Source organism: Phocoena phocoena, chromosome 6 (assembly GCF_963924675.1).
Source record: "Phocoena phocoena chromosome 6, mPhoPho1.1, whole genome shotgun sequence".
Classification (NCBI taxonomy): Eukaryota; Metazoa; Chordata; class Mammalia; order Artiodactyla; family Phocoenidae; genus Phocoena; species Phocoena phocoena.
In genome coordinates this window covers 7,623,918-7,650,335 of record NC_089224.1, presented here as the reverse complement: position 1 = coordinate 7,650,335, position 26,418 = coordinate 7,623,918, and the positions used below count along the sequence as shown (strand labels likewise).

At 37.5% G+C, this 26,418-nt stretch overlaps 1 protein-coding gene across 2 annotated transcripts in view; it reads left to right on the top strand.

The window, feature by feature from the left end:
• GLRA3 (glycine receptor alpha 3) overlaps window positions 1–26,418 on the top strand; it is a 158,381-nt gene that overhangs the window by 26,100 nt on the left and 105,863 nt on the right. For both annotated transcript variants that reach the window (XM_065878823.1, XM_065878824.1), the window contains exons 2-3: window positions 4,196–4,323; window positions 22,278–22,345. In XM_065878823.1, the coding sequence (XP_065734895.1) occupies window positions 4,196–4,323; window positions 22,278–22,345 (196 nt within the window). The remainder of the gene's footprint in view (window positions 1–4,195; window positions 4,324–22,277; window positions 22,346–26,418) is intronic.

Sequence of the window (26,418 nt, the reverse complement as noted above, 5' to 3'; positions counted from 1 at the left end):
AGGAGTGTGGCTCTTTAAAACACAAATACAGTAAAAACAAATATAAAAAGAAATCTAGGAACACACTGTCAGATCAGTGATAGCAAAATTAGTGGAATACCAACCTCTGTAAATTCCCTCCTCTGTAAAAGCAGTGAGAAAACTGTCAAAAAAAGTGACAATCAACTTGTTCAGAACTCTGGTAATTAATCAGAGATGTGCAGTAATCCACGAATTAGTTTAATCAAGAAAAACATCTGAATCTTGGTAAGAACAATGGGATTTCTGGTGTTATAACTTGCCCTATTCCCATCCCCCTGTCTCGAGCTCCACGGTAGCATTGTAAGCCTATAGCCTACAATAACAGTAAAAACAGCAGCCTGGCAGCTACCAGAGGGGACAGAATGGAGTTTGAATTCCTTTAAAACCATATTCTTGGAAAATTGTCATTATTTGACCTGTCTGGAGGTTTTCTGGGATACCCCACTCGCAAGACTTTTATTTGACCTAACTTGGAGCTTACCCTTTCCCGGAGATGTTTGTCAAATTTTTAACTTCATGAGTACCTGAGGCAGTAGAGAACAGTGGGTGCAGACTAACCATGAATCTTAAAAGAAAAAGCAGCAGAATGATATGTTCATAGGGGTTTAGAAAAGCTCCACATATTCTTGGGCATCTAGAAGTCCACATGTTATGTACAAGGCTGTGAGCATTCAGTATGGTGGGCTGAACTGCATCATTCCAAAATTTCACATGTTGAAGTTCTAACTCCCAATACCTCAGAACATGACTTTATTTGTAGATAATTAAGATATAATGGAGTCAAATTGGTGGACCCTAATCTGATATGACTGGTGTCCTTCTAGGAAGAGATTAAGACATAGACACACAAAGAGGAAGGACCATGTGAAGACACAGAGAGAAGATGGCCACCTACAAGCAAGGATGGAGGCCCTCAGAGGAAACTAGCCCTGCCAACAACTTGATCTTGGATTCCTAGCCTCCAGAATTGTGAGAAAATTAATTTCTGTTGTTTAAACCACCCAGTCAGTGGTAATTTGTTAAGAGAGTCCTGGCAAATGAATACACCCAGGGCTGTATGCATGCTCAGGAAGAACCCAGGGAGACCCTGAATTCTCAACTCTGGGGGCCTTTGGGCCCTGTGTAAATAGGAGGTAAAGGCTAAGGCAGATTTGTCAACTGCCTGACTCAAAGTTGAAGCAAAACCCCATGAACTCAGGACCCCCAGCAAATACTATGAGATTTATTGGTCCTGGGAATTAAAAAAAAATCCCTGTCCAATTATTAGCTGATCTCTAAGCTAAGTGAAAAGATATCGCATAGTCATATACGATAAATAATATAGACTTTACAGAATTTGTTCAGAAAAGTCAATTACTAGGCAAAGACCGTAAATCAGCTATTTTAAATACATTCAAAGAGCTAAAAGAAACCATGCCCAAAGAACTGGAGAGAAAGTATGACAATAATATCTCACCAAATACAAAATACCAACAGAGAGATAGAAATTACAGAAAGAACAGCAGAGAAATTTTGGATTTGAACGGTAGAGTAACTAAAATGCAAAATTCACAGGAAGGCTTCTTTTAGTTTCCTCTGACTGCTGTAACAATTTACTACAAACTGGGTGGCATAAAACTGCGGAAATTTATTTTATCAGAGTTCTGGATGCCAGAAGTCTGAAATCAGTTCACTGGGCCCAAAACAAGATGTGAGGAGGACCATGCTCCCTCGGAGGTTCTAGGGGAGACTCAGTCCCTTCCTATTCCAGCCTCTGTTGAACGCCGGCATTCCTTGCCTACGGCCACATCACTCTAATCTCTGCTTCTCGGCCACACTGCCTTCCCTCTTCTGCCTGCCATCAAATATACCTCTGCATCTCTCTTCTAAGGATACATGTCACTGCATATAGGGCTGACATGGATAACCTATGATAATCTCCCCCATTCAGTGCAAAATGTGAGGGAATGCCAATTCAGCGTACATAGTTAACTATAATTTTTTTTTTTTTTTTTTTTTTTGCGCTACGCGGGCCTCTCACTGTTGCGGAGCACAGGCTCCAGACGCGCAGGCTCAGCCGCTCTGCGGCATGTGGGACCCTCCCAGACCAGGGCACGAACCCGCGTCCCCTGCATCGGCAGGCAGACTCTCAACCACTGCGCCACCAGGGAAGCCCTATAATTTTTTTTTAAAAGTAGGGAGACACAGTATTACTGGTTCAGAGCCAGGTAAGTTGGTTTATTTGTTGGTGAAAGAATGTACTATTTTCTGACAACTGAAAGGAAGGGTTTTGCAAAGGAAATACAGGGAATAGTTTAGAAGCAGTAATATGTAGCTAGGAGAGCTCTGACAATGCCTTCTTCTGCCTGCTGTTCTTGGGCCATGGAAAGTGGACAAATGCTGCTTAAGAGGGCAGGTAAAAGTTACTTAAAACCAGATGGTAGAAGAAAGTTCTGGAGTTATTGAGAGGAGAGGAGCGTTGTTTTTCCTTTCATGATGATGATGATGATGACATTAGAATAACCTTTCCAGGGATCAGCATGGCAAGGAGTTCAACTGACTAGTAATAATCAGAGATAAAGGCTTACAAAGTAATATGGAACCAGAAGAATAGGAAGAGAAGAAGCTTCTGTTTAGAGAGAAAGAAAGAAAGACAGAATGAAAGTTATTGAGAAAATAAGTGATTCAGAATGTCCAGAACTAGATATATCCTCTAGAACAGGGCAAGAGTTAATAGGTGCTGTTAACTGTGATACTATACTTTCAGAAATATTGTTCTCATATTACCACTGATATTGGATTTTACCATTGTGATTATGAATTACTGAATATATGTGTGTGGTAGACGATTTAATGGTGATGGCTCTAAGGTTTATTTTCCCTTCTTATTAAACATTCTGGCAGGAGGAATTTAATAACTTGATACTGCTGAGAGTGACCACAAAGGTTCAGGGTTTGGCGAGGCTCTAAGTTGAGTGACAGAGCTGGGAGGACGTGGTACTGACAATCGCAGGAAGTAACGTCAGGTTGAATATAAATATTCCAAACAGATGTGTGTTCAGAAAACCTGCTTCACTTTTCTGAGCAAACTCTGTGGATAAAAAGAATCATTTGATATTAGCAAGTAGGCCTAGACCTTCTGGGACCAACCTAGGTAAATGAGGAGCTGGTCGGGGGTTCAGTCATTTGTGGACTTCTAGGGTGAGCAGCTGCAGAAAAAGGAAAATGTTTGAATGAAAAAAATACAATAACCCTTTAACTTTCCTGGACACAGGTTCTCATTCCATAATAGCCGACTGCACAGACCACATTTATGGTAATTTCTCAAACTCCATGCACAAATTTTAGATCTGAACAAAATGTACTGTGTATGAATGACACCAAGTGAAAGCAGAATGAATTGAACTGAGTATGTTACTAATATAGGAAGCACTCACTCTAATTGAAGAAAAGAACATTGTTGTTTAACCTATAGGACCGAAGTTTTATTACTGTTGAGAACAATTCTTAAAACTTGAAAGGTGATGTTCTTTTCCTCTATAAAAGCAATAAGAATTGTATTTCACAGCTGAACTTTCATATTTTCTTATGTCTGAACAACTTAGGATAATTTTAGCTAAAAATTGCAATCAGAAATCAAATTTGGATAAATACAAATTTTGGAAGCCTAATAATTTGGAGTGGCTTTGTTTCCAGACTTAACTCAAATATTGTCACTACTGAATACATGTGAAAAATTATAAATTCTGACTGTAAATCTATAAATACCTGTCACTATGATAATATTCACTATACAGTATATAAACCTTTTTTTTGTTTTAGTGTTTTCAAACCGTATTTTTTTTTTGTGTGTGTGGTACATGGGCCTCTCACTGTTGTGGCCTCTCCCGTTGCGGAGCACAGGCTCCGGATGCACAGGCTCAGCCGGCCATGGCTCACGGGCCCAGCCGCTCCGCGGCATGTGGGATCTTCCCAGGCCGGGGCACGAACCCGTGTCCCCTGCATCGGCAGGCGGACTCTCAACCACTGCGCCACCAGGGAAGCCCCAAACTGTATTTTTTTGTTTTATTGAACTTAAAGTTTTGTTTTTTTGGTTTTTTTTTTGCTTAGCGTTTTTATTTTCTATTTCTAGGTAACAACTGTTAGGAAGACTTTTTCTTTGGGTAAAATCTGTATTATTTTTTCTCATTTGCAGCTTGGTTGCAACAAAGGAAACAGATAGTGCAAGGTCTCGAAGTGCCCCAATGTCACCTTCTGACTTTCTGGATAAATTAATGGGAAGGACGTCGGGGTATGATGCAAGAATCAGACCCAATTTTAAAGGTAATTGTTTTACTTACTACAATATATGACATGTGTTTTATTTTTTATTATGTTTTAACATCTTTATTGGAGTATGATTGCTTTACAATAGTGTGCCAGTTTCTGCCCTATAACAGAGTTAATCAGCTATACATATACATATATCCCCATATCTCCTCCCTCTTGCATCTCCCTCCCTCCCACCCTCCCTATCCCACCCCTCTAGGTGGTCACAAAGCACTGAGCTGATCTCCCTGTGCTATGCGGCTGCTTCCCACTAGCTATCTATTTTACATTTGGTAGTGCGTATATGTCCATGCCTCTCTCTCACTTCACCCCAGCTTACCTTTCCCCCTCCCCATGTCCTTAAGTCCATTCTCTACATCTGCATCTTTATTCCTGTCCTGCCCCTAGGTTTGTCAGAACCTTTTTATTTTTTTAGATTCCATATATATGTGTTAGCATATGGTATTTGTTTTTCTCTTTCTGACTTACTTCACTCTGTATGACAGATGATTAAACAAGATAAATTTTCAAATTGATTTCCCCCCAAATTCTAAAGCTTATTTCCAATAATCCTCCAAGCACTATATTGGTCAAAGATATGCCTTAAAAGAAGAAATATATTCTCATGTTAATAGCTCTCACAATTAGTCTTCTTTGGACCATACAACATTACATTAGTTTGTGTACAATCTCACGATTTGATATTTTTATACATTATGAGATGATGATTGCAATGAGTTTAGGTACCATCTGTCACCATACAAAGTTGTTACAACATTGTTGACTATATTCCCTATGCTGTACATTACATCGCCATTGACTTATTTATTTTACAGCTGGAAGTTCATAACTTTTAATCTCCTTCACCTATTTCAGTCATCACCCTACCACCTTCCCCTCTATTCCCTTGTCTATTTTCTTTCTCTTTTAAAAAATGTGCCTACTGAATCAAATGAACTAATTTAAAGTGGATATTATATATGCTTTCCCTTCTAATTTGTCAAAAACCAGGAATTAATACTGTGAGATTTTAGGGGCATGTCTATCAATAATGTGATATTCCACTAGTCTAATTTTTTTGAAAAAAATAAAGGAGCAAAATGAACTATATATTTTTTAAAAAAGAATAGGAACAGAAATTTGCCAAACAGATGTAACAATATATTACAATAACTTAAATGATTTAGTATTCACTTCTTCATGGATTAAAAAAAAATTTTTTTTTTTTTTTTTGCTGTGCTGTGCAGCATGCAGGGCCTTAGTTCCCCGACCAGGGATGGAACCCATGTCCCTGCAGTGGAAGCACGGAGTCCTGACCACTGGACATGGATTAAAATCTTAATGGAAAAAAAAAAAAAAAACCTAGAAAATACCTAGATAACTGATCAGACAATAGGAAAATGTTTTTAAAATATAAAATTGAGAAAAATCTGTATGTTTGACCTTTCAGGAATTTATAAATTTCGTACGAGGAAAACAAAAAATCTTAGTAGAGACATTCTCAGACAATTTGCAGAAGATAAATTAGAATATTCAACCTAATTAACAATCAATGAAGTGCAAATTATAATAATAATGTGACAGCATTTTCGCCTTTCAAATTATCAACATTTAACAATAATATTACTGATAATTATTTCAGTCTCAAACACATTATTATAAAATTTATTTCTGGAATACTGATTTTAAATTTGTGATTGTTTTCACAAGTACATTTACATTAAAACAAAATTTACCTTCCAGACCATAGAAAAGAACAATTATTAAAAAACTATAAAATGACTTTATTAAAATGTAACTTTGGGGCTTCCCTGGTGGCGCAGTGGTTGAGAGTCCGCCTAACGATGCAGGGGACACGGGTTCGTGCCCCGGTCCGGGAAGATCCCACATGCCGCAGAGCGGCTGGGCCCGTGAGCCATGGCCGCTGAGCCTGCGCGTCCGGAGCCTGTGCTCCGCAACGGGAGAGGCCACAACAGTGAGAGGCCCGCATACCGCAAAAAAAAAAAAAAAAGTAACTTTGTATTTGCTCTTTTATATACTGCTAAGTTTGAAAAACTCTAGATGTAGACATTTTTCTTTAAACAAAATTATGATACTTATTTGTACTATTTTGTATCATTTCTCTAAAATAAGTACACCTTTTAAAAATCCTATTTGTTTGAGAGAAAACACTGCAGTAACAGGCATAAGCCACACAAACTGCAGGAAGGTTGTGTTGCACATTGCCAGGCGGATGTTATTTTGTATGTTTATCTGTTTGTTGTTTTATGATAATAGTAAAAATCGTGGACCTGAATTGGGTAAAAATTAAATTGTCCAAAAATATTAGTGATGAATAGCCTCAGCAGACCTTCAGCACAATTCTACTTCTTTGGGGCAAACACTCCAAAAGGAAAATTGGTCACTTCCAGTGAGCATCTGTTTAATCTCTTTGATGGCTTTCCAGGCCTTTTACAAAGAAGGTGCTATGAAAGTTCTTTGCACTAACTAGACTGCTAATTGGATGCCTCCATTCTTGCATTCTACCTCTTCTGTTTTTCTTTTCTGCCCGATAATTTCTCTTTTTTTCCTGCAGGAATAATTATGTTTATTCATCTTGTTCACTCTCTTGAAGCCATTAGTTTTCTTGCATGTGATGGAAATGCTTTGTCGTTGAGGAAGGGCTGAGTTGATTTGCCCGGGTGCTGATACATGTTATGTCTGCTGTGTATGGAGAGAGATAGTTTTCTGCTGTTTCTCTCTCTGGGAAAGGAAATCTGACAGAGATGATACTGCCCTGGGCACAGCTTTGCTTTAGGTGAGTGTTGAGTGGCAAGGCTTTGGTCTGGGGTTCTCCAAATGCCAGAATAGCGATGACTTTCATTTTGAGGTACTGGCAGGAACCCTGTTTTCCCCAGTTACTTTTTTTTATTTTTGCAAAGAGAAGTTGAATAAATTCTGGGAATCTAATGTATAGCCTTGAGATTATAGTTAACAGTACTCTATTATAGACTTAAAAGTTCTCACCACAAAAAAAAAACAGTAATTATGTGACGGTGGAGGTGTTAGCTAATGCTAAAGTCATCATCTTATTGCAGTATCAAATCAACACGTTGTACATCTTGAACTTACACAATGTTGTATGCCTTTTATATCTCAATAAAGCTAGAAAAAGAAAACATTTAAAAAGTCAGCATTGCTTACAGAATCATATTATTTCCAATCACCTTAATAAGCTATGTTTGCAAAAGGAAAAAAAAAAGTTATGTGCATCCTTCAAACCCATGGAAATTCCAGGCCATCCTGGCTCTAGGGGACTATGAATAAGTGAGCAGGGAGCTTCCTGAGACAGGCGTCTATGGCCTCCCCTGCTGCCCAACCTAACTACCCACCTCCTTTCCTGTGGATGATGACCCTGAACTTTGTGCCTTTTAGCACTTAGCTTCCTTCTCCATGCAGTTCTAATCATCATTTATTTTAGACTTTTCTCTGTTTTGTCTGTCAACCATTTTCTTCTGCCTTCTATATTTTATGTGGTTAAACCAATTCTGACTTTCCTCTCATTCTCTTTGGTGTGATATATCTAGTCTCATTTTTATTCAATAATATCATTTTTATGCATTTGGAGAGAAGAAAACTATGCTCGATCCTCCATCCTGAAATAGAAGTTTCCAGGAATCACTGGAAACTGGAAACCAGTTTAACAGAAAAAAAGCAATTGCATAGAAAATAAAAGTACATCCATAGACAATAAAATATTATTTAACTAGACTGTCTACCAGCTTTTTCTAGATTTTGTTTCTTTCCTTTGACTCTATTGTTTAGGTGCTCAGTTGGTCTTTGATAACCTTAAAACTAATTTGGATTCAGGCAGAAAGTACTCTGTCAGCAATCACCTGTTTGTGTATTCCTCCTATATATTTATTGCATTTTCGTTAGGTTTTATCATTCTGCCTCCAATGACCATTCTCTTTATCTAGAAATAACATTGTTCACCTTCACTATGTCTCTGTGGTTTCTGTCTTTTCATCTGTAATATTTCTCTATATTAATCCTTTTCTCCCACATCACAAGTGCAATTTTCATAGTCTCTTCTGCTATAACTCATTCTATCCCCAGAATGGAATGTGTACCTATTACTCATTTCTGCACATTTTTTTTTTCAGGGAAAGTGTTAGAATCTTCTTTATCCATTTTAATTATTCCTATCCATCCAGATACAATGCTTCTTGAATAAAATTCACAGTTATTTTTTGAAAAAACTGTATTTTCTATTTTCATTTTTATGTAATACAAGGTCATTTTAACAAGAAAAATCTCTTAAAAATAAGCCTTTCTCGAAATTGAGTTATTTGTAGTGAGGTGGATGGACCTAGAGTCTGTCATACAGAGTGAAGTAAGTCAGAAAGAGAAAAACAAATACCATATGCTAACACATATATATGGAATAAAAAAAAAATGGTCATGAAGAACCTAGGGGCAAGATGGGAATAAAGATGCAGACCTACTAGAGAATAGACTGGAGGATATGGGGAGGGAGAAGGGTAAGCTGGGACAAAGTGAGAGAGTGGCATGGACATACATACACTACCAAAAATAAAATAGATAGCTAGTGGGAAGAAGCCGCAAAGCACAGGGAGATCAACTCGGTGCTTTGTGACCACCTAGAGGGGTAGGAGAGGGAGGGTGGGTGGGAGGGAGGGTGGGTGGGAGGGAGGGAGACTCAAGATGGAAGGGATATGGGAACATATGTATATGTATAGCTGATTCACTTTGTTATAAAGCAGAAACTAACACAGCATTGTAAAGCAATTATACTCCAATAAAGATGTAAAAAAAAAAGTTGAAAACTTCAAAAAAAAAATAAGGCTTTCTAAAACTGTAGATGAACACCTGAAATGTTCACAGATTTAAATTCTGCACCCTGTATTTTTAGATTTTGTTTGATTCTTTTATTCTTTTTTTTTCAACATCTTTACTGGAGTATAATTGCTTTACAATGTTGTGTTAGTTTCTGCTGTATAACAAAGTGAATCAGCTATATGCATATATATATCCCCATATCCACTCTCTCTTGCATCTCCCTTCCCCCCCCCCCATCCCGTCCCTCTAGGTGGTCACAAAGCACCGAGCTGATCTCCCTGTGCTATGCAGCTGCTTCCCACTAGCTATCTATTTTACATTTGGTAGTGTATATATGTCCATGCCACTGTCTCACTTCATCCCAGCTTACCCTTCCCCCTCCCCGTGTCCTCAAGTCCATTCTCTATGTCTGCATCTTTATTCCTGTCCTGCCCTTAGGTTCATTAGAACCTTTTTTTTTATACATTCCATATATGTGTGTTAGCATATGGCATTTGTTTTTCTCTTTCTGACTTATTTCACTCTGTATGACAGACTCTGAGTCCATCCACTTCACTACAAATAACTCAGTTTCACTTCTTTTTATGGATGAATAATATTCCATTTTACATATGTGCCACATCTCCTTTATCCATTCCTTTGTCAATGGACACTTAGGTTGCTTCCATGTCCTGGCTATTGAAAATAGTTCTGCAATCAACATTGTAGTATATGATTCTTTTTGAATTATGGTTTTCTCAGGGTATATGCCCAATAGTGGGACTGCTGGGTCATATGGTAGTTCTATTTTTAGTTTTTTAAGGAACCTCCATACTGTTCTCCATAGTGGCTATATCAATTTACATTCCCACCAACAGTGCAAGAGGGTTCCCTTTTCTTCAGACCGGTGTGAGGTGGTACCTCACTGTAGTTTTGATTTACATTACTCTAATGATTAGTAATGTTGACCATCCTTTCATGTGTTTGTTGGCCATCTGTATATCTTCTTTGGAGAAATGTCTGTTTAGGTCTTTTGCACATTTTTGGATTGGGTTGTTTGTTATTTTGATATTGACCTGCATGAGTTGCATGTAAATTTTGGAGATGAATCCTTTGTCAATTGCGTCATTGGCAAATATTTTCCCCCAATCTGAGGGTTGTCTTTTCGTCTTGTTTATGGTTTCCTTTGCTGTGCAAAAGCTTTTAGGCTTCATTAGGTCCCATTTGTTTATTTTTGTTTTTATTTCCATTTCTCTAGGAGGTGGGTCAAAAAAGATCTTGCTGTGATTTATGTCATAGAGTGTTCTGCCTATGTTTTCCTCTAAGAGTTTGATAGTGTCTGGCCTTACATTTAGGTCTTTAATTCATTTTGAGTTTATTTTTGTGTATGGTGTTAGGGAGTGCTCTAATTTCATTCTTTTACATGTACCTGTCCAGTTTTTCACACCAATTATTGAAGAGGCTGTCTTTTCTCCATTGTATACTCTTACCTCCTTTATCAAAGATAAGGTGACCATATGTGCTTGGGTTGATCTCTGGGCTTTCTATCCTGTTCCATTGATCTGTATTTCTGTTTTTGTGCCAGTACCATACTGTCTTGATTACTGTAGCTTTGTACTATAGTCTGAAGTCAGGGAGACTGATTCCTCCAGCTCCGTTTTTCTTTCTCAAGATTGCTTTGGCTCTTTGGGGTCTTTTGGGTTTCCAACAAATTGTAAAATTTTTTGTTCCTGTTCTGTGAAAAATGCCATTGGTAGTTTGATATGGATTGCACTGAATCTGTAGATTGCTTTAGGTAGTATAGTGATTTTCACAATTTTGATTCATCCAATCCAAGAACATGGTATATCTTTTCATCTGTTTCTATCATCGTTAATTTCTTTCATCAGTGTCTTATAGTTTTTTGCATACAGGATTTTTGTCTCCTTAGGTAGGTTTATTCCTGGGTATTTTATACTTTTTGTTGCAATGGTAAATGAGAGTGTTTTCTTAATTTCTATTTCATATTTTTCATCATTAGTGTATAGGAATGCAAGAATTTTGTGTGCATTAATTTTGTATACTGCTACTCGACCTAATTCATTGATGAACTCTAGTAGTTTTCTGGTAGCATCTTTAGGATTCTCTATGTATAGTATCATGTCATCTGCAAACAGTGACAGTTTTACTTCTTTTCTGATTTGGATTCCTTTTATTTCTTTTTCTTCTCTGATTGCTGTGGCTAAAACTTCCAAAACTATGTTGAATAATAGTGGTGAGAGTGGGCAACCTTGTCTTGTGCCTGATCTCAGAGGAAATGGTTTCAGTTTTTCACCATTGAGAATTATGTTGGCTGTGGGTTTGTCATATATGACCTTTATTATGTTGAGGTAGGTTCCCTCTGTGCCTACTTTCTGGAGATTTTTTTATAATGTACGTTGAATTTTGTCAAAAGATTTTTCTGCATCTATTGAGATGATCATTATGGTTTTTCTCCTTCAGTTGGTTAATATGGTGTTTCACATGATTGATTTGTGTATGTTGAAGAATCCTTGCGTTACTGGGATAAACCCACTTGATCATGGTGTATGATCCTTTTAATGTGCTGTTGGATTCTATTTTCTAGTATTTTGTTGAGTATTTTTGCATCTGTTTCATCAGTGATATTGGCCTTGTTTTCTTTCTTTGTGACATCTTTGTCTGGTTTTGGTACCAGGGTGATGGTGACCTCGTAGAATGAGTTTGGGAGTGTTCTTCCCTCTGTTATATTTTGGAAGAGTTTGAGAAAGATAAGTGTTAGCTCTTCTCTAAATGTTTGATAGAATTCACCAGTGAAGCCATCTGGTGCTGGGCTTCTGTTTGCTGGAAGATTTTTAATCACAGTTTCAATTTCAGTGCTCGTGATTGGTCTGTGTATATTTTGTATTTCATCCTGGTTCAGTCTCAGAAGGTTGTGCTTTTCTATGAATTTGTCCATTTCTTCCAGGTTGTCCATTTTATTGGCATATAGTTGCTTGTAGTATTCTCTCATGATCCTTTCTATTTCTGCAGTGTCAGTTGTCACTTCTCTTTCATTTCTAATTCTGTTGATTTGAGTCTTCTCCCTTTTTTTCTTGGTGAGTCTGGCTAAGGGTTTATCAATTTTGTTTATCTTCTCAAGAACCAGCTTTTAGTTTTATTGATCTTTGCTATTGTTTCCTTCATTTTTCATTTATTTCTGATCTGATCTTTATGATTTCTTTCCATCTGCTAACTTTGGGGGTTTTTTGTTCTTCTTTCTCTGATTGCTTTAGGTGTAAAGTTAGGTTGTTTATTTGAGATGTTTCTTGAGGTAGGATTTTATTGCTACAAGCTTCCCTCTTAGAACTGCTTTTGCTGCATCCTATAGGTTTTGGGTCGTCGTGTTTTCATTGTCATTTGTTTCTAGGTATTTTTTGATTTCCTCTTTGGTTTCTTCAGTGATCTCTTGGTTATTTAAGAGTGTATTGTTTAGCCTCCATGTGTTTCTATTTTTTACAGTTTTTTTCCTGTAATTGATATCTAGTCTCATAGCATTGTGGTCAGAAAAGGTACTTGATACGATTTCAGTTTTCTTAAATTTAGCAAGGCTTGATTTGTGACCCAAGATATAGTCTGTCCTGGAGAATATTTCATGTGCACTTGAGAAGAAATTGTATTCTGTTGTTTTTGATGGAATGTCCTATAAACATCAATTAAGTCCATCTTGTTTAATGTATCATTTAAAGCTTGTGTTTCCTTATTTATTTTCATTTTGGATGATCTGTCCATTGGTGAAAGTGGGTGTTAAAGTCCCCTACTATGATTGTGTTACTGTCGATTTCCCCTTTTATGGCTGTTAGTATTTGCTTTATGTATTGAAGTGCTCCTATGTTGGGTGCATATATATTTACAATTGTTATATCTTCTTCTTGGATTGATCCCTTGATCATTATGTAGTGTCCTTCTTTGTCTCTTGTAATAGTCTTTATTTTAAACTCTATTTTGTCTGATATGAGAATTGCTATTGCAGCTTTCTTTTGATTTCCATTTGCATGGAATATCTTTTTCCATTCCCTCACTTTCACTCTGTATGTGTCCCTAAGTCTGAAGTGGGTCTCTTGTAGACAGCATATGTACCAGTCTTGTGTTTGTATCCATTCAGCCAGTCTATGTCTTTTGGTCGGAGCATAATCCATTTACATTTAAGGTAATTATCAATATGTATGTTCCTATTACCATTTTCTTAATGGTTTTGCATTTGTTATTGTAGGTCTTTTCCTTCTCTTGTTTCCTGCCTAGAGAAGTTCCTTTAGCATTTGTTGTAAAGCTGGTTTGGTGATTCTGAATTCTCTTAACTCTTGCTTGTCTGTAAATGTTTTAATTTCTCCATCGAATATGAATGAGATCCTTGCTGGACAGAATAATCTTGGTTGTAGCCTTTTCCCTTTTATCACTTTAAATGTGTCCTGCCACTCGCTTCTGGCTTGCAGAGTTTCTGCTGAAAGATCAGCTGTTAACTTCATGGGGATTCCCTTGTATGTTATTTGTTGCTTTTCCCTTGCTGCTTTTAATATTTTTTCTTTCTATTTAATTTTTGATAGTTTGATTAATATGTGTCTTGGGATGTTTCTTCTTGGATTTATCCTGTATGGGAGTCTCTGTGCTTCCTGGACTCGACTGACTATTTCCTTTCCCATGTTAGGGAAGTTTTCAACTATAATCTCTTCAGATATTTTCTCAGTACCTTTCTTCTTGTCTTCTTCTCCTGGGACCCCTATAATTCGAATATTGGTGCATTTAATGTTGTTCCAGAGGTCTGTGAGACTGTCCTCAATTCTTTTCATCCTTTATTCTGCTCCCTGGCAGTTATTTCCACCATTTTATCTTCCAGCTCACTTACCCGTTCTTCTGCCTCAGTTATTCTGCTATTGATTCCTTCTAGAGTGTTTTTAACTTCAGTTATTGTGTTGTTCATCACTGTTTGTTTGCACTTTATTTCTTTCAGATCCTTGTTAAACGTTTCTTGTATTTTCTCCATTCTGTTTCTGAGATTTTGGATTATCTTTACTATCATTACTCTGAATTCTTTTTCAGGTAGTTTGCCTATTTTGTCTTCATTTATTTGGTCTTGTAGGTTTTTGCCTTGCTCTTTTGTCTGTAACATTTTTTGTCATTTCATTTTTTTGGGATGGGTGGTGCTGTATTCCTGTCTTACTGGTTGTTTGGCCTGAGGCATCCAGCACTGGAGTTTTCAGGCAGTTGGATAAAGGTGGGTCTTGGTGCTGAGATTCGGCCCTCCAGGAGGCCTCACTGATTAATATTCCCTGGTGTCTGAGGTTCTCTGTTAGTCCAGTGGTTTGGACTCAGAGCTCCCACAACAGGAGCTCGGGCCTGACCTCCAGCCTAGCAACCAAGACCCCACAAGCTGCATGGTGTGGTGCACACACAAAAAAAAAAAAGAAGGAAAGAAAGAAAAAAAGGAACAGTACAATATCAAAGAATAAAAAACAAAATAAAATTAGAAAGATCAAAAATATATTAGGGGCTTCCCTGGTGGCGCAGTGGTTGAGAGTCCGCCTGCCGATGCAGGGGACACGGGTTTGTGCCCCTGTCCGTGAAGATCCCACATGCCACGGAGCGGCTAGGCCCGTGAGCCATGGCCGCTGGGCCTGTGCGTCCGGAGCCTGTGCTCCGCGGCAGGAGAGGCCACAACAGTGAGAGGCCCACATACCACAAAAAAATATAAAAATAAAAAATATATTAGGAAAACTAGAAATATAATTGAAACAACTGCAACAAGGTAGAATAAAACCACAAGATAAAAAAAATGGGGGTTCGGGGGGAACAAGCCAAAAGGAAAGAACAGTAAAGTATAAAGAATAAAATAAAATTAGAAAAATAAAAGATTTTTTAGGAAAAATAAAAATATAAATGAATCAATAAGAATGAATCAACAAGGTAAAACAGAGCCCGAATGTAAAAGAGGAAAAAAGAAAAAAAAAGCTTTGCTAATGGGTGTGGAGTTTAAGTAGGGGATGGAACTTAGGCAGTGGTGGGGTTTAGGGTGGGGCGGGACCTAGGCGGGTGGGGGGCGGTGATGTTTGAGCGTGGGGCGGGGCCTCTGCTTAGGACCTGCGTGGAAGGGGAGAGGCAGCACGTTGGAAGGAGGGCCTCTGGAGTGTGGAGTTCTGGTTTGGAGGTGGGGCCCTGAGTGAGGGTGTGTGGGTGGGGTTTAGGCCCAGCGCGTTGGAGGGGGTCTCAGAGGGGGTCTCGGAGTGTAGAGGTGGGGCCCTGGGTGGGGGTGTAGGGGTGGGGCTTCTGCTCTGCACGGCAGGAGGGAGGCTCAGAGGGCAGAGGACGAGGCCTGGGGGCCCAACAAGCTCCGGGTGCCTAAGTGGACAGGGAAGGCATTGGCCACGTTCCGTTCTGTTCCTCTGTGCCCCTCCCCCATCACCCCCAGGGTCTCCCCCATCGCTGCTGGACCCCTATCCATAGGTGGGTCCTGCTGGGTGTAGGAATTCCTCCCCTCCCCCAGCCGCCCCTCAGGAGTGCTGTTCCCGTAGGTCTGGCCTTCACATTTGCTCCCCCTTCCCTCCCTCCCACTCCGTCAGGACCCATGCATCTGGAGGGGGCCTAGGTGGGCAGAGGATCACGCCTGGCATCTCAGCAGGTTCCTGGGGGCCCAAGTGGGCAGGGGAAACCTGGCCACGCTCCTTTTTGATCCTCTGCCCTCCCAGTCGTCCCCCAATTTCCCCCTTCGGGCGTGGGATCCCTTCCCCTCCCCAGCCTCCCCTCAGGGACGCCAGTCCTGTCCCGCCTCCACTTCTCCTCCCCTCACTCCCACCACACTCCACGTCCTACCCAGTTGCTGGGGGTTCCTCCTGTCCCCTGAGCTGTCTGTGGTCCCACACCGGTGCCTGGTAGGTGCCCTAGTTGTGCGGAGACGAGAATTCCGCGTCCTCCTAGTCTGCCATCTTGACTCTGCCCCTGATTATTTTCTAATATATTCTCTCTGTAGTACTTATTTCTCTTTTTTTTATTTTAAAGCATTCTGAAACTAACAGAAGATTTGCAAGTATAGCACAAACTATTTTTTTGCCCAAACCACTTGAAAGTAAGTTGTTGACCTGATGCCCCAATACTTGGGTGTATCATGCCAAAAAGAACATTATCTTAGATAACCACAGTCTAATCATTGAAACAAGCAAATTAACATGGATATATTGCTACCATCTAATTTGCAGGCTCCCATTCAAATTTTATCAGCCATCTAAATAATGGCTTCACAGCAAAAGAATCCGGTTTAGAATCATGTCTTGTGTTTTAGGGGTCATTTCTCATTGTCTCCTTCAGTCCAAACAGAGCCTCATTCTTCCTATGACTGTCATGATCTTGGCATTTAAAAAGATATTATTATTCCTTTATTTAACAGAATATTCCTCGATTTGCATTAGTCTCATGTTTCCTCGTGATTCAATTTAGGTAATGCATCTTGATAGGAATATCACAGCAGTGATGCTGTGTCCTAATTGCATCTTATTAGGTTGTGGACGATGTTAATTTTTTACCATGACTGATGATGTTCACTTTGATTAACTGGCTAAGTTGGTGTCTGCCAGAATGTATCTATATACATACACATATAAGCATAAGTATACATACACATATATGCATAAGTATACATACATATACACACATGTATATACACACACACACATATATTCATTTAGATCTATGTATTTAATTCTCTATCTGCTGAAAACCATGAGTTCTCCCTGGTATCTCTACTACCATAGATTTATTCTAGTTTCTGAGTCTCCATATTTTAAATCTCTCATTTGACAGTAAGGCTACCATTATCCTTAATATAATTACATATTTGATCAATATGTAATGAATCTCCCTTGTCTGCTGCCACTCCCTCTCCTGCACAAATTCCTCAGGGTCCTGTTCAGACTCTCACTCCCCACGCAAGGCAGCCCCACTCAGGCTTCAACACTCCATGCTGTGAAATCCTTCCCTGCTGATGTCCTTCTCACTGTGCTGTAGTTGTCCACACTCCCCACAGCCATCCCCAGCGTGGAAGCCTATCTTGTACTGCCCAAGAGAATGGATTTCGGCTACATTTTCAAGAAGGAAAGGGAAGGGAAAGGGAAGAATAAATTGGATCCTATTTTTATGCCATAAATTTCAAACCTTTTTTCAAGTATCTAAAAAAAATCTAAAATATGGATTTACAGCAATCAAATATGCTTTTGTCAATTAAAAAATAAATATCTTTCCTCATGACCTGACTCCATAAATATATATATTTATCTAAAATAAAAACAAATCACTAAACAGATTTTTTTGAAATTTAATGTTTTGATTGCAGTCTTATGTCTTTCGAAATGGTGTGGCTTTAAAGCAACATTACATTAAAAGTTTTTTAGAGTCATTTTCATGAACACTTGGGTTATTTTTTTGTCTCTATGTTTATTTGCTCTAGATTTGCCTGGTGAACAATTTTTCCCCAACATGAATAACAATAATGTAACTGCCAAGACTTTGCATTGTACTTTGCCATTTTGCCTTTGTCCATCTCTGAGCTTAAAAGCCTCGTTCTGTTTCTTTTTTTATTTTTATTTTTTGCGATACGCGGGCCTCTCACCGTTGCGGCCTCTCCCGCCGCGGAGCACAGGCTCCAGACGCGCAGGCCCAGCGCCCACGGCCCACGGGCCCAGCCGCTCTGCGGCACGTGGGATCCTCCCGGACCAGGGCACAAACCCGTGTCCCCTGCATCGGCAGGCGGACCCTCAACCGCTGCGCCACCAGGGAAGCCCCATGTTCTGTTTCTTTAAGAGGCATCTAAAAGAAGACATGCTGCTGAAAACATCTGCAACTACTGTCATTTGCTTTTCAGGCCAACGATGGCTAAGGCAATGAACAATTTTAAAGCACAATTTGCCATATGGATGCTATAGCAGTTATTTGCTCTGTTGCTAAACATAGCAGTGTATTAGATGGATGTAACAGTTTTTTGCTTTGGCACAGAGAAGTACCAGATTGACCAATGACTGCTAAACAGGTGCTCTCTGTAATGGCAATAGAAGATTTACAATCCCCTCTGAGCTTCATTCCCTACAAAATTTTTGAATATATAATATATATTAATAGTGAGGGTAGAAAGACTACTCCAAGACTGCTCCCCTGATCTGACATGGATCAGAATTTTAAAGTGTAGAATATACTGCCTTATAAACTGTATCCACTTCATTCCTTGTACTCTATCTCCACTGTCACTGTCCTTGGTCAGGGCCATTGTATTTCCCATCTAAACTGTTACAATAAATTCCTGTTTTCTCTATGTTTAAGCTTTTGCTATCCATTCAACCATTCACCATGTTGTGTTGGTTTACTACACTCTCATGAACAAGAATCTGTAAAGACTCCTTCATGTTCATAAAGTAAATTCCAAATACCTTGGTATTACATTGAATAAATTCTATGATCTAGCCCAAGATTATCTTTAAAAACAGTAGACTTTATTTCCAAATTGCTTCATACCTTAATATATTTTAAATTTCTTTAAAATAAAATAAATTCTATATATGTATTATATATATATATATATATCATGTGAGTATATATCTTATATGTATATCTTTCAAGTGAGTGCTCTATTTTTCAAATTTGAAATTAAAGTTTGGTGCCTGAATCCATTCACCTTTCTTTATGCTGAAGAAGAGAATACATACAAATAAGTAGTAAAATGGAAACTAAATAGCACTTTTGTATGTCCTAATAACCAGGCGAGGAACACATCTGATAACTGATGGATTAGATAATAAAGCTTAGGGCAGGCTGACTTTCTGACCTTAGGAAGTTTTCTGCACCTGATGGGAGGCACTGGAGAAGCAAGGGCTGGAGTCTGGTTCATACAGTGTGAGGCATCATGTTCCCAGCTGCTAGTGAAAGCCTAAAGTAGCCCCCTCTCCTGGGACCATTGCTCTTCTATGGAAACATGTTATTTTAGGGAGAAAACAAATGCATCAGAGGAGTCCTCCTCCTAGCACAGTACTTCATATCGCTCCCTTTCAGAACCTTTCTGGAATCATTAGGATGTGGTGTACAGCACCTGCTCTCAGGGGACCCTGAAATGCATCAGAACAGACATTACTAACTTCAGGTCACTGAAGCCTATGCTGAATTTTCACCTTCATCCTATTTTTCACCAATATTATCTGTAATTCTATGTATAATGATTAAATTTAGAAGATGAGACTAAAAAATAAAAGCTCTGCCCCTTGCTGAATTAAAATAAGAAATTCATCCCCCCACTTTTCTTTATTGCAGTTTCAGCCGAAGAGTTCACAGTCAGATAGAGCTGGCAGTTGTGTAGCAGCAGCTTCTTACAGGGTCATGTTTCCCCAACATGGATGTACCTCTAGCTTCATTCTACTGGAAGATGAATTAACCCAATACTAAAACGTTTGCGTTTTCCCTCCTCCAATGGATTTGAGTCAATGACAGAATATGTCTTGAGGGAAAAGATATTCCCCAGATTCATGTTGCTGTTAACAGCAAACGAAAATAGCAGAATTTTAGAGTTCTCAAGAAGAAAGAGAATAGCCTAGAGAATATCAAAGATTGGCTTTTAGTTTTTCAAGATTCCAGTCAGGCTGTGTATATATTTTAGAATTCACCACCTTAGACTTAAATTAAGAAAAAAAAAAAAAAAATATATATATATATATATATACACACACACACACACACATATATGTATCTTCTAACAGTTAATTGTGACTTCATACTTCTCTTATGGTGGGATAAAATAATCGTGGAGTACAATACCTGTGCTTTCTCTTCTCTTACGTGGTGACAAGACATTTCTATCATCCTACAAATTTTAAAAAAATTGTTAATATTTAGAAATAACATTTTGAAAAAACGTTTTTTAAAGTTAAAAAAGAAACCCATTCTACTAGTAATAACTAATTATAGCACCTCCAGGATTCAGAACTTTTATGAGGTTTTCTTAAATGTCCATCCTTTATATTTCAAACAATGTATCCTCTATATCTGTTTGAATGTTATGTTCTAGGCATCTCGACGCAATAGAATTTGGGCTCTTTCTAAGTACATAACAGCCACCATGTTTTGTTAGCAGGTTGACCAAATTTATAATAGTCAACTCTCTTATTAAAATGAATAGCTTTGCTGTTCTAAGTCCTGACTCCCGTCTCTCATTTTCTCTATCTCTAATAAAACCCCAATTCACTTTAGTCCTATGGTCTAATGGCCACAGCTGTTTCCTACTCTGGAATTTCTTATGTTGCACATCTGAATTATGTAGCTAGCTTTTAAAAATACCAGTGCCTTGGTTGCATGTCATACCAACTAAATTAGAAGGTAAGAATCATGTATCAATCTTTTTTAAAGATCACCAGGTGATTTCAATGTACATAGAATTCATAGGCCTATGGATAGACTTTATTTTTTAATTTTATTTATTAATTATTATTATTATTATTTTTTGCGGTACGCGGGCCTCTCACTGATGTGGCCTCTCCCGTTGCGGAGCACAGGCTCCGGACGCACAGGCTCAGCGGCCATGGCTCACAGGTCCAGCCGCTCCGCGGCATGTAGGATCTTCCCGGACCGGGGCACGAACACATGTCCCCTGCATCGGCAGGCGGACTCTCAACCACTGTGCCACCAGGGAAGCCCTAGACTTTACTTTTAAATAATTTTTTTTTTCTGTACCTCATTCTGGCAAGATAAATGCTATCAGAAAATGAGTAGAAAAGCAAAGATGAAACTTGTGCACCAGTAATTAAGTAAATGTAAATTAAAACCTTGAGTGATAAGCTATCTTAACTAATGAAGCCGTTTTTTTAAAGAATAAAAATATTGGTACAAAGAGAACATCCCTTTTATGTTGACAAAGGATCAACAATCAGAATGGCTTTGGAGCTTTCAACAGCAATACTAGAAAATAGAAGCTAATGAAGAAATGTCTTTAAAATTCAGAAGAAAAAACAATTTCCAGCCTAAAATGTGGTACCAAATCTAGGTGTTAATTAAGTGTGAGGGCATAAAAAAGAACATTTGTAAATAAGCAAGTTCTGAAAAGCTTCACATCGTTATGCACCATTTCTCAAAAAATTACTGAAGGACATGTTCCACTAAAATGAAGAAATGGGCCAAGAAAGAAGAAGGAATGGGGACCACGAAAAGAGGTCCCACAAAGGAGAAGGATGAGCATCTCCAGTAGGAGGATTATGGGAAAGCATAAGATGACTGCTATGCTCCAGGACAACAAATCTAGGATGGAGTAAGCCTGATGGAAGAGAAAGTTAATAGAGGATCTGATGAGTCTGATACAGAAACACAGTTTAGACATTTCAGAACTTGTGCATAAGTTAATGATACCTATGGAGGAAACTATGTGAAATACATAAAACAATTATCTACCTCAGGAACATGTTCTGTAGGAAAGAGTGATCATAGTATATTATATGGTTAGTTGGAGGTAACATTTACCTTGTCATAATAAAGTAAAAAGTGAATAGTGATCTAACAACAGTGACAATGTAGCTGTATTTGGGTAATGGGAGGACAGAAAAAAGGTGTAAGGTAGCAGGGGTGGGAATAAGGTGTGAAAGAAAGCAAAATCCTTACCTTCTGCTGTGGCCGTCAGAACATATGTCTAAAATGAAAACATCTAAAGGAGTAAAATAAACTTATTGTTCAGAGAAATTGAGGTAAACATCCAAAGAGTTGTTTAAATGAGTTGAAGTGATCATCTCCAGGGAGGGATTAAATGGGGGTATAGGGGAAGGGGCTGCTGTCTTTTTTTGTAGCAAACCTTGTAAAATTAAGTGACTCAATTACGTTCATGTAAAAACAAACAAAATAAATTAGGCTTAGATATCAGCTTTTGTGTGTGATTTTATCTGACTAGCTTGGGCAGAGATTAACTGAGTTATCTTAACCCCTACCACACAATATTTCAGTGTTTTTTACTTGTATAGCTATCAAGTCTAATGACAAAGCTTTGTAGCCAGATAATGAAATGCTTTGAATTCTTTTTTTTTTTAAACTACAAATTAGAGGCATGGAGCTACTTGAAAATATTTTCGATCAGTATCTAAACAGCTTTTCTGTTTTAATCTCTTTTTCAGGCTCTCCAGTTAATGTCACGTGCAACATATTCATAAACAGCTTTGGTTCGATCGCTGAGACAACCATGGTAAGTAGGCATGTTGACTTCGTAATGAATTTCGCACTGGGGTAGTTTGTAATCATGTTCATGGCAATTTTTCTGCTGGTAATATGTAATTGAAAGCCAAAATTCATACAGTGAGATTTTAAAAGATAAACTTAATAGTATAATTAAATTACAATCAACTGCAGGCAATGTTTCATTTAGAGATGGTTAGTGAAAACAAGATTGATTTTTCTCATTTCAGTAACTAAATATTAGAGCTCAAATTAAAACTAAAACTTTACCTTATGAATTATTTATTTATTGTCAATGTTCTTTAATAAGCAGACATAAGCATAGAGTAAATAATGTCACATTTAATTATTTTGTATACTTATAAATGTGTTTATAACGTTATTTTAAGTATTCTGATAACCTTTCCAAATGAATATTTGATCAAATATCATAACTATTTTGCAAATTGTGGTATATGCTTTAATTTAACTGAACTCACTGAACTGAGACTTCATCACTGTGTAATTGAGAACATTTTACATAATCAAGTTATTAAAGCTAAAATATTATCATTTCCAAACCAAATGTATTCTGTTTCGAATCTTATAAGTTTCTCTAAAGATCATGTTGTATCTTTTCTTTGCCTTATAGTTTTCATTGTACATTTTAGCTAAAATAAAATAGACACATGAACCACTGAATATCTGTAAGATTGTCTAGCCAGAACTTTTAATTAATTAATTTTATTTTTTATTATTTTTAGGAACTTTTTAAAAAATTGAAACTATGTATTGTGGTTCTTAAATTACCTAGAATTATACTCCATTCCTAAATTTAGCAAGTATAATGTACATTAATTTTCAAAGCTGATTTTAGCTAAAATAGGATATGAAAAGCTTAAAGATTTATTAGCTTCTAAAGCCATTATTAAGAGAATTATTTTTATTTTACATATATCAGAATGACTTGATAACGAATTTTCTAAGGAAAAATCTAATATGTAAGTTATTATGTGGGAGGCTGTGTAGATGTGTGTGTGTGTGTGTGTGTGTGTGTGTGTGTAGAGGATCTTTCTCAACTGGAAGAGACTTTATTCAGGCACCACTTTTTTAAAATGCTGTTTTCCTCATGTATGCAATATTTAGTCATTTAGCAGCATCTCTGTGGTTCTATTCAAACTCAATATACTATAATTACAATAAAAGCCTCAGTGGAGAAGAACTGAACTCATTTTGGGGGCATTATATAGAATTATCTTCACTGCAGTATATAAATTAACACTAATGTGTGTACCTGTGTGTAAACACAGAGGAAATGACATGATTTGCTATTGTAAGCACAGTGTGGTTCTGGTGCAGTTTTGACCCTGAAGTCACTATAATCCTGTTTCAGAAGTTGACATATTCTGGATTCTGGTTGAATATCTGGTCCTGATTCTTTTTTTTTTTAGGATGCTCATATGACTTTTATTTATTTATTCTGGTCCTGATTTATTCCCTGTATTTATACAGACCCAATTCAAATCATGTTTATAGACAAATGAATCTCTACTGGATTTTTTTCTACCTAGACCTCCCAAATTATATTTCTAGCCCTGACAACTTCCTCATTTTAATTGCTACTATACAACACTGTATCATCCTGAAAGCCTGGACATATGCTTATACTTTCTCTTTTGCAAGATCACTTCCGTGAAACAGTTTCAACAGCAATAGTTGGAAAGGTTTCTAGCCTGACTTTTCTTTGTGGGGTGGAGGAAGGGATTTGGAAAAAAGAGAAGACATGGTTGGATTTCCTCATTAAAACCTCAAAGATTGTCATGTTCCTGAAGGTCGCTGCTTTTTATGACATAGTTCATCAGTCTAGCACTAAGTGCTTATAACACACACTCCATAGGATGACGACTACATCTGCTAAATTTCTTACTTTTAGACAGACTTCCTTTGCAGAATAATATTATGCCACAAACTTGCAGAATATTGCAAATACACCCTCCCAGGGACCCTCACTCAGTTTTATTTCCCTTCTCCAGCATAGAAATCCTTTCCATTCCTTCATCTTCCATCATAATGTATCCTTTTGAAATCGTTTTTAGCATCTATCACTTGCTTCTTCAGAGTCACAAGCAGCATCAATGAACATTAATCAAACACCCCAGAGGTAAAGTATTATAAAATTAACTAAGTCCACCTTGATATCTTTCTTTTTAACCTTCCAGACTCATAAACATGTGACATTATTTCTGTTCACATAATCAGATTCAATATTTGTAAAAAATTTTACTGGTATCAGGTAGGATAGCTGCAATATGGTGTCCCTCTACATAGGCATAGAGAAAATTAGATTTTTTATCTTAAGAATCAAAATATTTTGCTACCACTTGATTACTCTGATGTATTTTATTCATAGTTTCCACCATCACAGCTCTGCAACTAAACTTTACCCCATTGTTTTACTTGCCATAGTATTAAGTTAATTTATTTTTACAAAATCTTGCATTTATTTTTTTAACATTCACATTTTTTATACGAATATACTTAATTTTGTTCTTACAATACAAATAACTGAATTCAACTGAAACAATGTATTAAATTGGGAGGATGGAATTTTAAATTACTTGTAATCATTAATAGATATCTTTGCATCTGAGAATTCATATCTAAAATAAAAGTGAATAATTCTCCCAATCTTTATATATTTGCTTAACAGAGATCTTAACCATGCTTAGTGTCTTCGTTGACCAACTATATTATGCTCCCTCTACTGGTCTAGTTTCTAACCTATTGTATCTCTCCCCATTTTAAAATAAGCTTTAGTCCCATTTGAGGTAATTATTTGATTCTTGAGAAAATATCTCTAGTAGATATTCTACTTTAGCCATTTTTTGAAAATTAAGTTAATTTGAATCTTTAACATATTTTGCATCTTCTTCTTGACCAACTTTGTTTTTCTTAATATTTATGTGCATTTTTTCCCCAATAGCTTAAGCACAAATTTCTTTTTAACTGTTAAACTCATCCTTTCCCAGTGTTTGTCTAATTAACTTAATGTAGTGCCAACCATTCTCACTTGAGTACAATTTTATTATTCTTGACATATAGTCATCAAAAATTTTCTATGTATGTTGTGGAAATTCTAAACTTCCCTAATTTCCCTCACATTTGAATCATACGTCATTATATATAATGGGGTTCTCTAAGGATTTGTTTAGCCTCCATTACCCCAAGTTCACATTCTTCTTCAGCAGATGATGATTCAACAACTGTTGGAAACCACAGTTCTTAAAAAGATTAAATTAAAAATAAAAACTGGTTTACCATCATCAGTCACTCTTCCATTTTGCAACATGGCCTTGTGCATCTATCCTGTCTTTTAAAATGGTGGTGACAAAAGGAACATAATTTTTTTTATTGTTACAATGAGGTGAAGCTTAATATCTCCACATTAAGTGACTCTCAGTAATTGTACTCCTGCAAACCTGTGGTGAGTTGTGGATAAGGATTATATTCTGGGGTGACAGCATTTGTAAGCTGGAATTTTTTTTTTAAAATTCATATGTAACTGTATAGCAGTTAGGGTGTGTATATAGAGCTGTATTTCAAAGTGGATATATTGTCATAATGTCCTATCTTCAGCAAACAGATGGCTCTCCATCTTGTCACACATATGCTGGAGAGAGAATTGCTCTGCTGTGTGCCTTAAGTCAATATTTACTCAATGAACCATGACTTTTCACCAGAGCCCATAGAATAAATTATTTTTACAAAATAAAAACAATACAGGTAGGGAGAGACTTTCAAGATGGCAGAGGAGTAAGACATGGAGATCACCTTCCTCCCCACAAATACATCAGAAATACATCTACATGTGGAACAACTCCTACAGAACACCTACTGAACGCTGGCAGACGACCTCAGGCTTCCCAAAAGGCAAGAAACTCCCCACGTACCTGGGTAGGGCAAAAGAAAAAAGAAAAAACAGAGACAAAAGAATAGAAACAGGACCTGCATCTCTGGGAGAGAGCTGTGAAGGAGGCAAAGTTTCCACACACTAGGAAGCCCCTTCACTGGTGGAGACAGGGGGTAATGGGAGGGAAGCTTTGG